Below are 14,633 nucleotides of genomic sequence, written 5' to 3' on the forward strand. Positions count from 1 at the left end.
TATTATGAAAAAAGTTAGCCTACATAAAAAGAAAAATTCATATACTTATGGTTTATAATTTTCTTCACTCACGTGTTTTTAATGTTGGAGGTTTCTATTTATTTTCATTTTTTGAAAATGTGACCAGGGATAAAACATATTTTTTTAATCTTTTAATTTAATTAATGTATTAATAATAATAATAATAATAATAATAATAATAATAATAATAATAATAATAAAGATATGTTATTTTTTTTCAATGTAATATATTGATTTATTGCTCAAGAAACATTTCTTAACATCAATGTTTAAAGCAGTTGTGCTGCTTAATATGTTTGTGGAAACCATGATCTATTTTTTAGGATTCTTTGATGAACGGAAATATCAAAAGAACAGCATTTATTTAAAATAAAAAAAATTTGTAACAAATTCTTTACTGTCACTTTTGATGAAATGAATGTATCCTTGCTGAATAAAAGTATCAATTTGTTCAAATGAATAAAAAATGCTTACCCTAAACTTTTTTTTGGTAACACTTTACAATAAGGTTGTAGTAGTTAACATTAGTTAATGCATTAGTTAACATAAACTAACACCTCAGTTCAGCATTAGTTAATCTTTGTTAAAGTTAGTTAATAAAAATACAGCTGTTCATGGTTTGTTCATGTTAGTTCACAGTGCATTAACTAATGTTAACAAGATTTTAATAATGCATTAGTAAATGTCAAAATTAACATTAACAAAGATAAATAAATGCTTTATAAGTGCATTTCATTATTAGTTCATGTTAACTAATATAGGTAACTAATGAACCTTATTGTAAAGTGTTACCTTTTTTTTTTTTTAAATATATAATTTACTTCATTGAACTATATTTTTAAATATATAATTTACTTCATTGAACTATCCAAGGAGTAAAACAAGTGGGAATCATTGGTAAATGTCCACTAGGTGGCGCAGGGTGAAAGCCTGCCAGTTGTAATTGCATCTGCTCAGTGGCTCCCCTAGCGGCAGCGGCCGTCGTTTACAGTGTTGTTACGCCCCTCATGACTGCCGAGCAGCCAATGGGCTCCGGGAGGCAGAGTTCTCCCTGTGGCCGCCATTAGAGAAAGGAATCCATGAATTCAAATGGAAACCAGCAGGAACACAGACCTTATACGCTTTTAAATGAAAATGAGCCATTTAATGTAGTTTCTCGTCACCTTTCGACGCTTTTAACGCGGAATGTTTTTCGTTTTTAAAGCGCTTTTGGTGGGGATGGAGGCGTAGGACAGCCGTTTTTAAGCTAAAACCGTTTTTAAGCCAAGGGGGAGGGGGGGAGAGTTGCCTCTTTTTGCTCTCCCTTTTCTTTTTCTATTTTAATAGCACATTCCTCCTCTATTTTTACATGTAATCTATTCCCTCACAGCCTCGTCGACGGTTAAGGCCGTTATTTTTTTTTGTTCTAATTCGGGCTGAACGCGGGAGGCGCGAGCGATCGAATGGGGCTGTTGAATTCCATTCCCCCACCGATTGTTTAAAAATAATTCCGTTCACATTCGACTCGAATTCGGAGAAACCTTCTTTTTCTTTTTCCATGGAAAGCCCGATGATGGGATGTTCGAGCGCGCAGTGAAAGGATGAGTTCTTGTTTCGTACCGAACGGGGCCAGCTTGGAGGACTGCCATTCCAATCTATTCTATCTGGTAAGAGATTTAAAAACTAAAAGGAAAAAGCAGCCATTTTTAGCCGCCTAGCATGCTAACATCAGCCTCAGTGGAGAGAGAGAGCGAGCAGGGCCCAGTGTTATGTGTGTGATTCAAACACACACTGCTTGTTTATTTGCTTGTTTGTAAGCGTTCTTAAGAGATTACATGTTTGTAGTATTTTGCACCAGATGGCTTAACGCAAAGCGACTGTGTGTGTGTTTTGATTTGACGTGTTTGCGAATTGCACGCAAGGAAGAGAGTTGGCAGAATGAAAGTTGAAGTTTCGTTTTAACAGCACTTGTTTTGCAAGTATAAATCACTCCGCTGTTTCTTTTTTACATTTATGTATAGTTTGTGTAAAACAAAGCCTTTTAGACTTCAGTTCAAACTCCACGTTCGTCGGTGTTTACATGAATGTTTACACGCTAACAGTTACTCTTCAGGCTTATTTCAGGTCATTCCACCAAAAGGTGCCTTTAGTGTCTCTCATGTGTTTTAAACAATGATTTTAACAATGCAAACCTGACACCAGGTTTTAAGCATGTTTCTAAACACGTAAACATGTATTCAGCAACTGTTTTTTATCTCTATGGTCTGTGTTTACATCTTAAGATACGTATTATTTATACTACTATAGTGTTTTACATTTAGTATTTAGCATTTTCTTTTCATATAATAAAAAAAAGGTGGACATTACAGTCTTTTGCATAAAAAAATTGTCCTTCAAGGTAAGGTGTCAACTTTATTTTCATCATAACTTCACCGTATTAACATGATTTGCAGATTTGACATAATTCTTTCAGTATGTTTGTCAGTAGATTATTAAAAAAACTAATTATTGAAAACAATAAATTCTCCTTTCTAATAATAAACGCTTACATGATCTGTAAAACTAAATTCCAACATATATTAAAGATGACAATCACGTTTTTTTTAAAATTAACAATCAATTTATAGGATGAAAACCCTTTAAAAATTGCCCTTTCATAATGTAAAAGTCAGCCTTTTCATGGAAAGGCCCCTTTTCCTGCTAGTTTTGATGGATTTGGTGTGTTTTGCAATAATCACGTGAGCCATGCATCGGTTGTTTGGCTCAAAATAACCAATGCTGGGTTTGGGGTTTACCTCATGTCTGCAATAAGAGACATGGGGTTTGAAATAGATGGGGCATTCCTGGGGCCTGCAGGGTTGTTTATGGCACTTTCTGCTCCCTGAACACACGTGTACGCACTTGTACACACATTCTGGCATCCCATTGACTTCTATTGTTGTCAGATTAAGCTATATATAGTTACTATGGACCAGCCCTGCATTTTTAGACATTATGTGACATTTTCAGAAAGGTGTCCCAGCAAAACAAGTACACAGACGCACTCTCACGAGCAGTGTCAAGGCCTTGTGGCGAATTATATAACTTCAGTTTATCCAGTTTAATGCCTGCTCTGTTTTATTACTGCCACAGCACAATCTCTGATATTGTCTGAAGATGGATGGCTCCGCTGAGAACTTGTTTGCACACTTAGTTTGAATGTATTGCTTGATTTGAATATGAATAGTTGCAGTTTTCCAGAAACTCATTTGCGCTCTCAGTCTCAGAAGTTTTTTTTTTGTTACGTAGTTACAGGTGTGCTTTTTTTTTCCTCCTCTCGTTTTCCCCCCAATGACAATTACATTTGTTTTATCCAAGGCGTGTGAAATGTTCAGATAAAAAAGCATCCCCATATGATCACGCAGAACAGCCCATCTGCATATTTCTCTGTACATGTAAGCTCTTAAAGTGTTTGACCCCGTTTTGTTTTGCTTGGTGTAATTTTAGCACACGACTGTAAGGCTCAACTCATGGGAAACTCTGTCTCACCTCGGCACACACATTTGCAGCCTCATAACACACACACACACACACACACACACACATCTTTTTTAGATTTAGTGCATAATATTAGCCACGCAAGTGGAGTAAATATGATTTTAAAATCGAGCAAGGAACTTGATCAGCCAACAACTAATGTGGAAGATTTTATTACATGTTTATTAACTTTTATTTGTCTAGTGTGCTAATAAAAAAAGCATGCCAGAGATGAACTTTAATGTTGTCTGATGCACATTTTCATGCAATACGTTGCAGGTTAACTTGTGGCTTCCTGAGATTGACATGTCACGCTTTGTTACACCAGTTGGGTTATTCTGCTTGTGAAGATGAAATCTTTCAGTTAAAACAGTCACAGTTTTTTTCCTGGAGTGCATGTGAAGCTATTTTCCTGTCATTGGACGAATCTCCAGGGGTTATCGGTCTTCGGGCGCCGATTGACTTTTTTTTGAGTGGCTGAAGCAATGTGAGACAGACGCTATTGATAAGTGTCTCTTGGGAGCGAGAGCAACAGAGAAAGCGTCCGATAGCTCTGGGCCGTTAGATGGAGTGCGTCTCAAGAAGGCTGTCGGTGTCACTTCACCTGTAGCTCAGCTGTTGGCTTTGATTCTCACCAGAAGCATCTGCTGGCGTTCCTGGCAGCGCTCAGAGGAGTTCTTGTAAAACTCTAGTGAAAAAGGGGAGCGAGAGGAAGGAAAGATGTTGTGACAAAGGAGGAAGTTATGTGGAAGGCCGTGACCCATCAAACCACTCAAGTTTAAGTGGAAAGTCAAAGGAGCCAGATTCCTCAAGCCGAACATGACTCCTGCTCTTAAAACACACACACACACACACACTTTCCATTGATGTTTTTGCATATTGTGGTTGTTACTAATTTTAGACCGTATGGACTTGCATCAACAACAACAGCTCTTTTTGGAAAACAAGAATTTTGTGCTGGAAAAGTGCTCTTACATTTCAGCCAGATTTCTTCTTTTTGTCCGTTTTGGGTCCCCCTCCCTCAGCTGTCAACGGTCTAAACTTCGACCGCTAGTTTTGTCCCATTTTTAGTTTCAGTAACAAGTGTGTAACAGCTTTTGCTGCTGTATTTTTTCAGTGCATCCTCTGCAGATGTTCTTTTTGCATATTTTGCAGGTGTTTGATCTTTTCAGATGGAAATATTTTCCAACAGCTGCAACAAGTTTCACTTTGCAGCAAATGAGCGTTATTACGAACTCTGATTCTAACTCAGCGTGCACAAGAGAGAGAATGACGGCTGTTAGGCTTGAAAAGGGTCAGGGTTTTCAGATTATAATTGTTAATGGTTGTTTTTGTGTTCTCTTTATAAATTCTGCCGTCAAAAGCTGAGGTCTGCATGACCTGTCCTGGCAAGTAAATTAAGGATGTGTATAACATCACTGCACGTTTTATTGGTTTATATTCTTATTTCTATATTCATGTTAGGCAGGATTAACTCCAGGCCTGGGATCCATTAAGTGTTTCATAGCTCAAGTGCTGCTGGTCTAGGGTCTGTTCCATCACATCAATGCCGTTTATCTTCGGTCTTAAAACCAGATAATAAATCAGACTTTTAGATGCTGCCGAATATGTGTGTTTTCTCAGGTGGTGAGTAGCCTTGCTGACAGAAGTTAACACAATCTCTCTTTCTCACAGGCTGATTTGACGGGGATAAAATGGAAGAGGTACGTGTGGCAAGGTCCGACCTCTGCGCCCATTCTGTTCCCGGTCACCGAGGAGGACCCCATCCTCTGCAGCTTCAGCCGCTGTCTAAAGGCGGATGTGCTGAGCGTGTGGAGGCGGAGCCAGAGGCAGGGACGCAGGGAGCTCTGGCTCTTCTGGTGGGGCGACGATCCTAACTTCTCTGATCTCATCCACCACGAACTGACAGGTAAGCTGTGGAGTGCAACTTGGTCCAAAACCTAGTGGGCTGCCTGCATCATTCTTTTGGAAAATCCATATTATCAGGTTCTTGTGTATTAAGTTGATGCTTAAATAAAAGAGATGCTGTGATGTGGGGTCATAGCATCCCTTGGGCCTTTTGATGCTGTCTAGGTAGGCAGCTCGCTCTGTTTTTTGACACATAAGTCGCTGACTCTAACGAATACTTTTGTTTTGCGTTTTTCAGTTTCTATTTTCCTTTTTCGCCCACTTTATCTCTCTTTTTCTATCGACTGTGGTCTCTCTGAATTTCTTCCTCCTTCTTCCTCTCTCACACCCACACACTCTTTGTGTGTGCATTTTAGTTACTTGTCATCAAAAAGTGCCGTAGGCCCAAGCAAAGATCTTCAGTGGTTATTTCTACAGTCTCAGTTTAGAAGTCGGTTCTGTGGCTTGCGAATAAACCTAAAAAGTGTGCCATTAAGTTTATGCACAGTACAATATTTGAACTGTTTATAAGAACCGTTAGAGGGATATAAATAGATCAAGAGCCTCGGTTTGTGTTTGAACAGAGCGGTTTGAAGGTGTTCGATTTATCTCTGTGGAAGTTATCACCTGTAGATCAGTGTGGCGGGAATAATGTGAAATGCGTTTGTAATTGTGTTTTCTTTTAAGATTAGTTCTCACGGTGCTGACCCAGACCTGAGGGTTATTGTTGCTTTGGGTTTGTGTTGCATTGTGAGAGAGAGAGAGCAGTGGGAGTGTGTGTGATACCGTCACTTCTCAACCGATGTGTGTGAGTGCAAATCCCTCGCTTTGATAAAAAAACAAAAGAAAGGAATAGGAAATATCGAAGAAAGTTTTGCCTCATTTTTATTTCTTAAGCTCTTTGAAGGATGGAATAATGAAGAGCACCGAAGCATGAACGAGCAGAAAGCATCATGGATGTCTGAGGAAAAGCTTTCATTTTCCACCTTTCTCATTCCCTGTTTTTTTCCTTGTCCTTTATGGACCAGGAAGATGGACCAGCCCCATCTTTATTCATGCCTTTTTTTCTTTCTTTTTTTTTTACAGTGTGAAACTGAAGGAATGAAAAATGGGATGATAAAGAGAAATAGGAAGAGGCTATTTATTTATTATTATTTGGCCATTGACCCTCCCTCATACCGTTCATTGTGCCGGAGGAGGGACAGAAATGGAGCATTATGGGCAAAAGAATGACCAATTCACCCATTCCATAATATCGCCCTCCACAAGAGATATTGCTGTATTTTCCTTTCGTCTGTGGAGATGTTTGCTATAATGGCTGCATCCCTGTTGTGTCTCTTGACTTTCAGAGGAGGAGTCAGACATGTGCTTCTCTCTTTCTCTTGACACCTCTTGTTTCTTTCTTCACTTGTTGGTCTCCGGAACAGGGTTCCCACGGTCAAAGGAAACCCCGGAAATGTCAGGATTATACTGAGAACTGAGATTTCCAGGCAGGACATTTTTTTTGAGTGAAATACAATGTTTTTTTTTGCTATGCCCTGCTTTAAAATATTTATTTAGTTCGAGATTGCACATCTAGAACAGCCGGAAAAGTCATGGAAGACTTTTAATTGGTCATAAGGTGTTGGAAATTCTGTTAGTTGAACTCTATTCAAGTGTTAATTTTATTGCAGATGAAAGCGCATTTAATTTTATGTGAGTGCTAATCCACATTGTCAAATGTCGCATTAAGCAGTGTACTTTTAATTTGTTCCTCTTGTAGGCATCTGTGCTTCTCTGTTCAACTAATTCCGGATCAGATAAAGTGTCAAACAGCCTGTGTGTCAGGACTAAATGTTATACTTGAGATCATCAGGGTCGCTGCTTCTTGACCTTCTCTCCTTGCGACAGACGTGTGAACCTGCTGCCCGTTCGACATCTCTCTTGACACACACTTCTTGATGTCTTTTTCACAAACACGCATGCAGTTGTCTTTCTGCTGGCCTTCATACAAACACATTGTAGACCCACGGGATGCAGCGGTTTAAGCTCCTAAGACGCACACACACGTAAATATATTCGACCACAGAGCACCTGATTTAGATCCCTACAGGCACCCTGGCAATGGAGGTGTGAATCAGTGAACAGCAGGTCCAGTGAGACTTTAAAGGGGATGGAGAGCGAGTGAAAGATGGCACTATCACTTTTTTGTACGCTCCACTTGAGGAACACATGTCTCATGAGATTAAGAACCAAGTGAATGGGCCATAATTGTTTTGCCATAATTCAGCCTTTTGTCAAATATGAGAGACAACCTTGAGTCACAGGAAGCTCAATAAAGCGTGGACATTTTAAGATTGGTCTTAGTGGCTGGAGCTGCTGACCTTTTCATCATCATATTCTCCACTCTGTCATAGATGTTAAGATCTGGTTTTCACCTGGTGTTACTGTTAAGCATGCATCTCAAATATGTCTCCTGTGAGGACGTCACATTTTGCCTGTGTTTTGAGAGGATGTCTTTTTAGATTTTAGCTTGTATTACCCAAACTTCACGTGTTAAAGTTATGAATATGCTCATATCTGTGTGTGAGCCTTGTTTTAATGCAGTGATGGATTTACAGTTGAGTATACACGCAGTCTGGGAATCTGCATCAGGGTGTATTATCATTTACGTTACAAATACAATGTGGTCACGTGCGTTTTTGACTAGGGCTGTGCGATTAATCGTAATGGATTGTCAATGTCGATTTTGGCTTCCAACGAGTATGAAAACAATATCAAGGCTTGAAAATATCCTTTTTTTTTTTTTTTTTTTTACCTTCAAAAAGTTAGGAGCACCAGCAAAATTTTAGGAGCACCACAACTAAAGTGTGTGGATTAAGGCTGGACATTTTACCTCAATTACGATTAATGAATGAATATTTGTTTTTTTGTTGTTGTTTTTTTTGCCCTCATAGTTCTCTGACCTGGGCCCGTATTCTTGAAGCTTCTTGAAGCTCTCAGAAAGCTCCTAATTTAGCTTAATGTGGCGTTCACACCGGACACGATTCGCGTGAATAATTTGCGCTAATCGCGCGAAGGTGGACGCGTGTACATTTTGAGTTTACTCGCGCGAATCGCGCGTGACATTCACTGCACAACAGACGCGAATTTGCGTCATGGGCGGGGCTTCCGCCAGCAGCTCGTCTCGTTGAGAAATGGCTGACATGGGCTGTGTTTACATGTCTCTTTTTTGTTAAAATCTACTGTTAATGTGTGACAAAACGTAGTTTTAAGACTTTTTCAGTCGATAATGTAGTTGTTTAAAGCTCAAATCTGTGGTTTATTTATATAAAGAGTGCCTATTTGAACATTTTATCTGTCGTTGTCGGAGCTGTGAGCTCCAGCGGACAGCGGCGCTCAGCGCACGTGAAAGCCGGCGAGGGCAACCTTTCCTCGGCCAGTCCTTCTGCTGTCTGCCGCTGGCTCTGATGTCTCTGTGGTGTGTCTCGATCTATATTTCGTCTTGTAACGGCCGATCTTTGGTCTCATGGATCTATAATTTGTTCCCTGGCAAATCGTTTAGGCTGAGGGCAAAGATAAGTTTCATTACTTTATATTTTTAGGCTATAACTGTACGTTGCAGTTGTAACGTTAGCCTACTAGCACTGACTTTGAATGTTTGACTGCATTGTTTGCTTTATTTCATGTATAGCTTGTTATACATTACTTATACTTTTGTATTATTGATCATACATAAACTTGCATTTAACAAAAAGAGACTGGGTTGTGTTTCATGTCATTTAATGTTATCACAGTGATAATCATATTGTCTGAACCAGATATTAATATACAGATTTTCTCCTCATTGTTGTCACTACTAGAGCAAGCTCCTGATTGGTTAACGCGGCGCGAAATATCCGCCAAAGTTCAGATTTTTCAACTTGAGCGATTCGCGTCCTTCGCGCCGCCTCAATCGCGCCGCAGAATGCCATTTCGCGTCTCTGCATTGACTTAACATGTAAATCACTCGCGCGAATCGCGTCCGGTGTGAACGCACCATAAGAGTGATTCAGACAGATCTGAGAGCAACTCTGAGCGAGAAAAATATGAAAACTTTTATCTTAGTGAGGAGGCGGGACAGACAGTCTTTTACGTATGGCATTCTTTTGAAGACTGATTGGTTGGTTATCCAAGAAGCATTCACTTTGAATTACAGGCGTCATTTAGTCCTATTTTACCATACTCTCGCTCTCTCATAATTTATATGTATGTGTGTATATATAATCTTTATTTTTTATTTACCATGCTGTTAATGTTGTAATTAATGAATTTGATAGGAAATGAACAGTGTCACAATAAGGTTCTGAAATTGCGGTAATTGTGTGATCACTTTGCTTATAGAAGGTTGTGACAGACCCAAATCATCACTGCTGCATAGTAGGGATGGGTCGCGATTTTCGAATATTCGATTAGTTATTTAATGATAGAATATCGAATAGTATGTGCGATTATCGTCAAAAAAATCCCCATGTTGTCGGTGCTGACGCGTTCATGTAACAAGAGGCGCTGCCAATAACGCACCTAAAAGCTGCCAGTCAGCTCTCAGGGTGTTTTATACTGGGCACGTTTGCTGCGGTCCGAGTCTGATTGTTCCCTCCGCCTCCGCAGTGTTGGTCTGGTTTCACACTCAACTTGAACCCTGGTGCGTTTGCGTTCATCTTACGTCATCACAAACGTGCACGGGCGTGATAGAAAACAGAACGCGGGTCAATATATTGGGCTTTTTTCAATTAATTTGGTGCTATTATGTGCAGCTGGATAAATGACACTTGGGTTAACCGTATGTGTGTCGCTTGAATGCGGCTTTGCAGCTTGCAAACAGACTCTTTTGAGGAGACGGTGAATTGCCATTCATTTGCTGCCCTGATTGCACTCTATGCGCGAATACACTGCAGGCTCGCTCTCGCGATCTTATCTCAGCTAAATCATCAACACTATCATCTTTTACGTGTATGTTATTGAACTAATGACATTGTAATCGGCTAAAACGCATGCGCTGGTTACTTTCTTCCAGAACAAATGCGCACCCGAGTGTGGTTTGCACATTCACGTGAATCGTGGCTCAGCTCCGAGAGCAACCAAACTCCGGTTGTGTGTTCTCGGGTTCGGTACCTCAGTGCACACCAAGCTCTGTAGGTAAGCTTTCACATTAGCAATTTTTCATGCTAACCGTGCCCCATTCCGAACTAAAATGCCAAAGTAAAAACGCCCTGAGTAAAAATACCCTTGTGGCATTTATCAGGTAACTTGGGGCAATGTCACATTACAGTCATATTTTTCAGCATGTTACAATAAATATATGGCTTGAGTTGATATAGCCTATTCCCTAATTAATTAAACAGTTTGTTATCCTACAGATTGAGAGCGTGAATGGTCTCTCTCTCTGTTTATATGTGTGTAGCCTTTACACGCGTGCATGCGGGGGAGGAGTTGCGATTTACGAATAAAAATCGAATAATTCCCAGCGATCTTCGAATATAATTTTTGCTTGAAATGCCCATCCCTACTGCATAGTTGCATTTCCAGTTGCCAAATATGTTAATGTAGTGATTGCTTCCATTTCTGGCGCTATGACATTTCATTGCTGTGTCGGAGATGTTAGCGTGTCTCTAATAAGATCGGTCACAAACATGATCCCTGCACGATCTAATGTGTAGTGTCTTATTAAATCACTCATGCATTGTGTGCGACACATTTCTTCTCATACTCCTAACACTTTTGGACCTTAAGATCTCTAAAAGGGCTGAGATGCTTTGAATTACTTTTTTCTTTACAATGATTTTTTCTTAAAATTTTAGAGGAAACTCCCACCTTTCTAAGAATTTTCTTAGAATTTTGTCACTAGGAGCTACTCTTTGCATTAAGATTTTTCATGAATACTGGCCCAGGTTTGTACTGTTAATATCACTAAACTATTAAAGGTGGGATATTTCTTTCTAATAAAAGAGTGCTTTTCTTATCTTTTGTAATTGAAGGAAACTTACTTTGATGTTGGCTCACTTTCAGCAGTTATTTTGTCTAATGGGTCGTAACATTTCTTACAGATTTCTGCTCGTTCTAAATCAGATACAGATAAATTAGCACAGTACCAGTACATTTATTTGAATGCATTAATGAGAGAGCGAGTGTGTGTGTGTGTGTGTGTGTGTGTGTGTGTGTGTGTGTGTGTGTGTGTGTGTGTGTGTGTGTGTGTGTGTGTGTGTGTGTGTGTGTGTGTGTGTGTGTGTGTGTGTGTGTGTGTGTGTGTGTGTGTGTGTGTGTGTGTGTGTGTGTGTGTGTGTGTGTGTGTGTGTGTGTGTGTGTGTGTGTGTGTGTGTGTGTGTGTGTGTGTGTGTCATACCGTCTATTAATTGTGAAGCTGTGGGTTGTAGTTATTTCAAAAGTAGAAAAGCTATGCTATAACTGTCGAGTTTCTAAGCTACTTTAGTGATAAATCACACAACAGTATTGACAATGAGTTTCTGCGGTCCTGAATGTCTCTCTGTCCGTGCTTCACGTAATGTGTGAGCTACTGTCTGTATGAGCGTTCTTGTGCCAAAATGTAGAAGTGCATTAGTGCAAAATAACGATACACATCCGATTGTCTAAAATCGCTTGAATGTTCAAACTGGCAAGCCTTATGTGGCGTTCACAACGGACGCGATTGACGCGAATAATTTGCGCTGATCGCGCGAAGGTGGACGCTTGAACATTTTGAGTTTACTTGCTTCATTCGCGGGAATCGTGCGTGATATTCACTGCACAACAGACCGAATTCGCGTCATGGACGGGGCTTCTGCCAGCGGCTCGTCTCGTTGAGAAATGGCTGACATGGGCTGTGTTTACACGTCTTTTTTTGTTAAAATCTACTGTTAATGTGTGACAACGTAGTTTTAAGACTTTTTCAGTCGATAATGTAGTTGTTTAAAGCTCAAATCTGTGGTTTATTTAAATAAAGAGTGCCTATTTGAACATTTTATCTGGCGTTTTCGGAGTTGTGAGCTCCAGCGGACAGTGGCGGTCAGCGCTTGTCAAAGCCGGCGAGAGCAACCTTTCCTCGGCCAGTCCTTCTGCCGTCTGCCGCTGGCTCTGATGTCTCTGTGGTGTGTCTCGATCTATAATTCGTCTTGTAACGGGCGATCATGTATAGCTTATTATACCTTTTACTTATACTTTTGTATTATTGATCATACATAAACTTGCATTTAACAAAAAGAGACTGGGTTGTGTTTCATGTCATTTAATGTTATCACAGTGATAATCATATTGTCTGAACCAGATATTAATATACAGATTTTCTCCTCATTGTTGTCACTACTAGAGCAAGCTCCTGTTTGGTTAACGCGGCGCGAATATCCGCCAAAGTTCAGATTTTTCAACTTGAGCGATTTGCGCGATTCCCGCGTTCAAAACGCTCAATTCGCCCCGAAGAATGCCATTTCGCGTCTCTGCATTGACTTAACATGTAAATCACTCGCGCGAATCGCGTCCGGTGTGAACGCACCATTAAAACGCAGACAATTGACATTTTGTACAGTCAAGTTTAGTGAAGACGCAAGTAAAATTGACTTCAGGGCTCACGCGTTGTCAGACACACAATGTGGCTCGGCTCTGTGTCACAGAAAACAGCTTGCGAGCACTGAAGTGCAATGTTTTCCATATTGTTATTCTTGAATGGTGTAAAATCACATGAATGTTCAAACTGGCAAGCCTTTAAACACATACAATTGACAAATTTCATGAGGACGCAAGTGAAAAGTGATCTCGTTTTGGGGGTTTTATTTCTTCACCTCCATGTTGCTTCCATGCAGCTGACTGGATGGGGCGGAGTCACATGACTACACATGTTAGTAGTTTAATTAGTTACTAGTACTAATACTCTAGGGGAGTTGGAAAATTAGCTTATTTTCAAAAAAGGTGGAGTGTTCCTTTAACGGAATTAAAAAAAACGAAATAACTGACATGGGAAAATTATGTTGGTTAGAGGTTCAGAATTTTTGAGAGATTTTGATTAGTTGTCCAGCCCTTAAATATAGATCCGTGTCTGTGAGGGACAGATTGTTAATGATTTATCCTTGTGGTAATTACAGTATGTTGGGTAGGAAATCCAAACGTTAGCCTATCATCCATCATCCTCAAACATGTAAGTAGTAGCAACTTTACATGGCCGCTCAATCTAACGTTAATCCATGTGTTTGTGCGGAGTGTGAAAGCTGAAGTATAGCGCGCTTACTTAACTCGACAATAAGGACTGCCTGATGGCCCGGGGCCAGCGTGAAAGACACTCGGGCCAGTTTATGAAACTGTCACTTGCCTGACCGGGCCAGTTCTGCATCTTCACGGAAGTTGATAATTTGAGCATTTTAAGCCTTGCCTTTTTAGATATTCAAGCACACATAGACGCGAAAGTAACCGCGTACTCGTGCGCTGTAATTTAAGTTTTGTGTGCACATCCAAGCTCACACCTAGAACTTCCTGAGCTAGCACGGACATATTCACACAACATTGTCAAATTGCCCGTCTTGTCGAGTATCATTGTAAACAATGTTCTGTCTTAAGTGAGTGCAAACATCTGAAAAGTTGCACATGTAACAGTATATTGGATCCGTGCAGCTCTTAAAGTGACAGTAGCCTAATAATCCTGCTGCTGTTTTTATGTTAAAGAGCACCTATCATGGCATTTAAAATGTTCCAAATATTGTTTTAGAAGTCCCCAACAACAGTTTTGCATGCATGCAATGACAAAAAAGACTTTAGTTTTCTTATAATATGCATTTATTTTTACCTGTTTTGACAGCGATTCTCAAATGATTCCTTTAGTGATTCACTTTTCAAAACCCCGCCTTTACGTGACGCTAATCTGCGGTGATTGGTCCGATGACCCAGTCAGTTGTGATTGGTTTAGTCTGTGCAGATATTTTCGGAAACGGAACGCCCATCAAAGTCTTATAGTGACAGTAATTTGTTAATGTGTCAGGAGTTATGAATATGAAAACCGCGTCGGTACCGTTTGATTGTAATATGAGCCTCAGCTGATCTCATTCATAAAAAAAACTCCTCTATTCTCCTCACGAAGACTCGCGACAAATCAACATCCCTCAGGGCTTTTAGTTCAAAAGTGTGCAGATGAGGAGACATATTGATAGATTCTCATATGTCTGTGTCAAATTTCTAAACAGAGGAGTATTTTTTATTCAATACTTCCTCAAAATGCGCAGATATAGCCTAAT

General features: G+C 40.0%; 1 protein-coding gene across 1 annotated transcript in view; it reads left to right on the forward strand.

Annotated features, from left to right (window-relative positions):
* The first annotated feature begins 1,030 nt into the window (after window positions 1-1,030).
* The window catches only part of med13a (mediator complex subunit 13a), a 105,122-nt gene continuing 91,519 nt past the window's right edge, over window positions 1,031-14,633 (forward strand). Inside the window, exons 1-2 of the mRNA XM_079804804.1 lie at window positions 1,031-1,667; window positions 5,191-5,425. Of these exons, the coding sequence (XP_079660930.1) occupies window positions 1,602-1,667; window positions 5,191-5,425 (301 nt within the window). The 5' untranslated portion in view covers window positions 1,031-1,601. The remainder of the gene's footprint in view (window positions 1,668-5,190; window positions 5,426-14,633) is intronic.

Source organism: Gobio gobio (genome assembly GCF_949357685.1).
Source record: "Gobio gobio genome assembly, chromosome: 22".
Classification (NCBI taxonomy): domain Eukaryota; kingdom Metazoa; phylum Chordata; class Actinopteri; order Cypriniformes; family Gobionidae; genus Gobio; species Gobio gobio.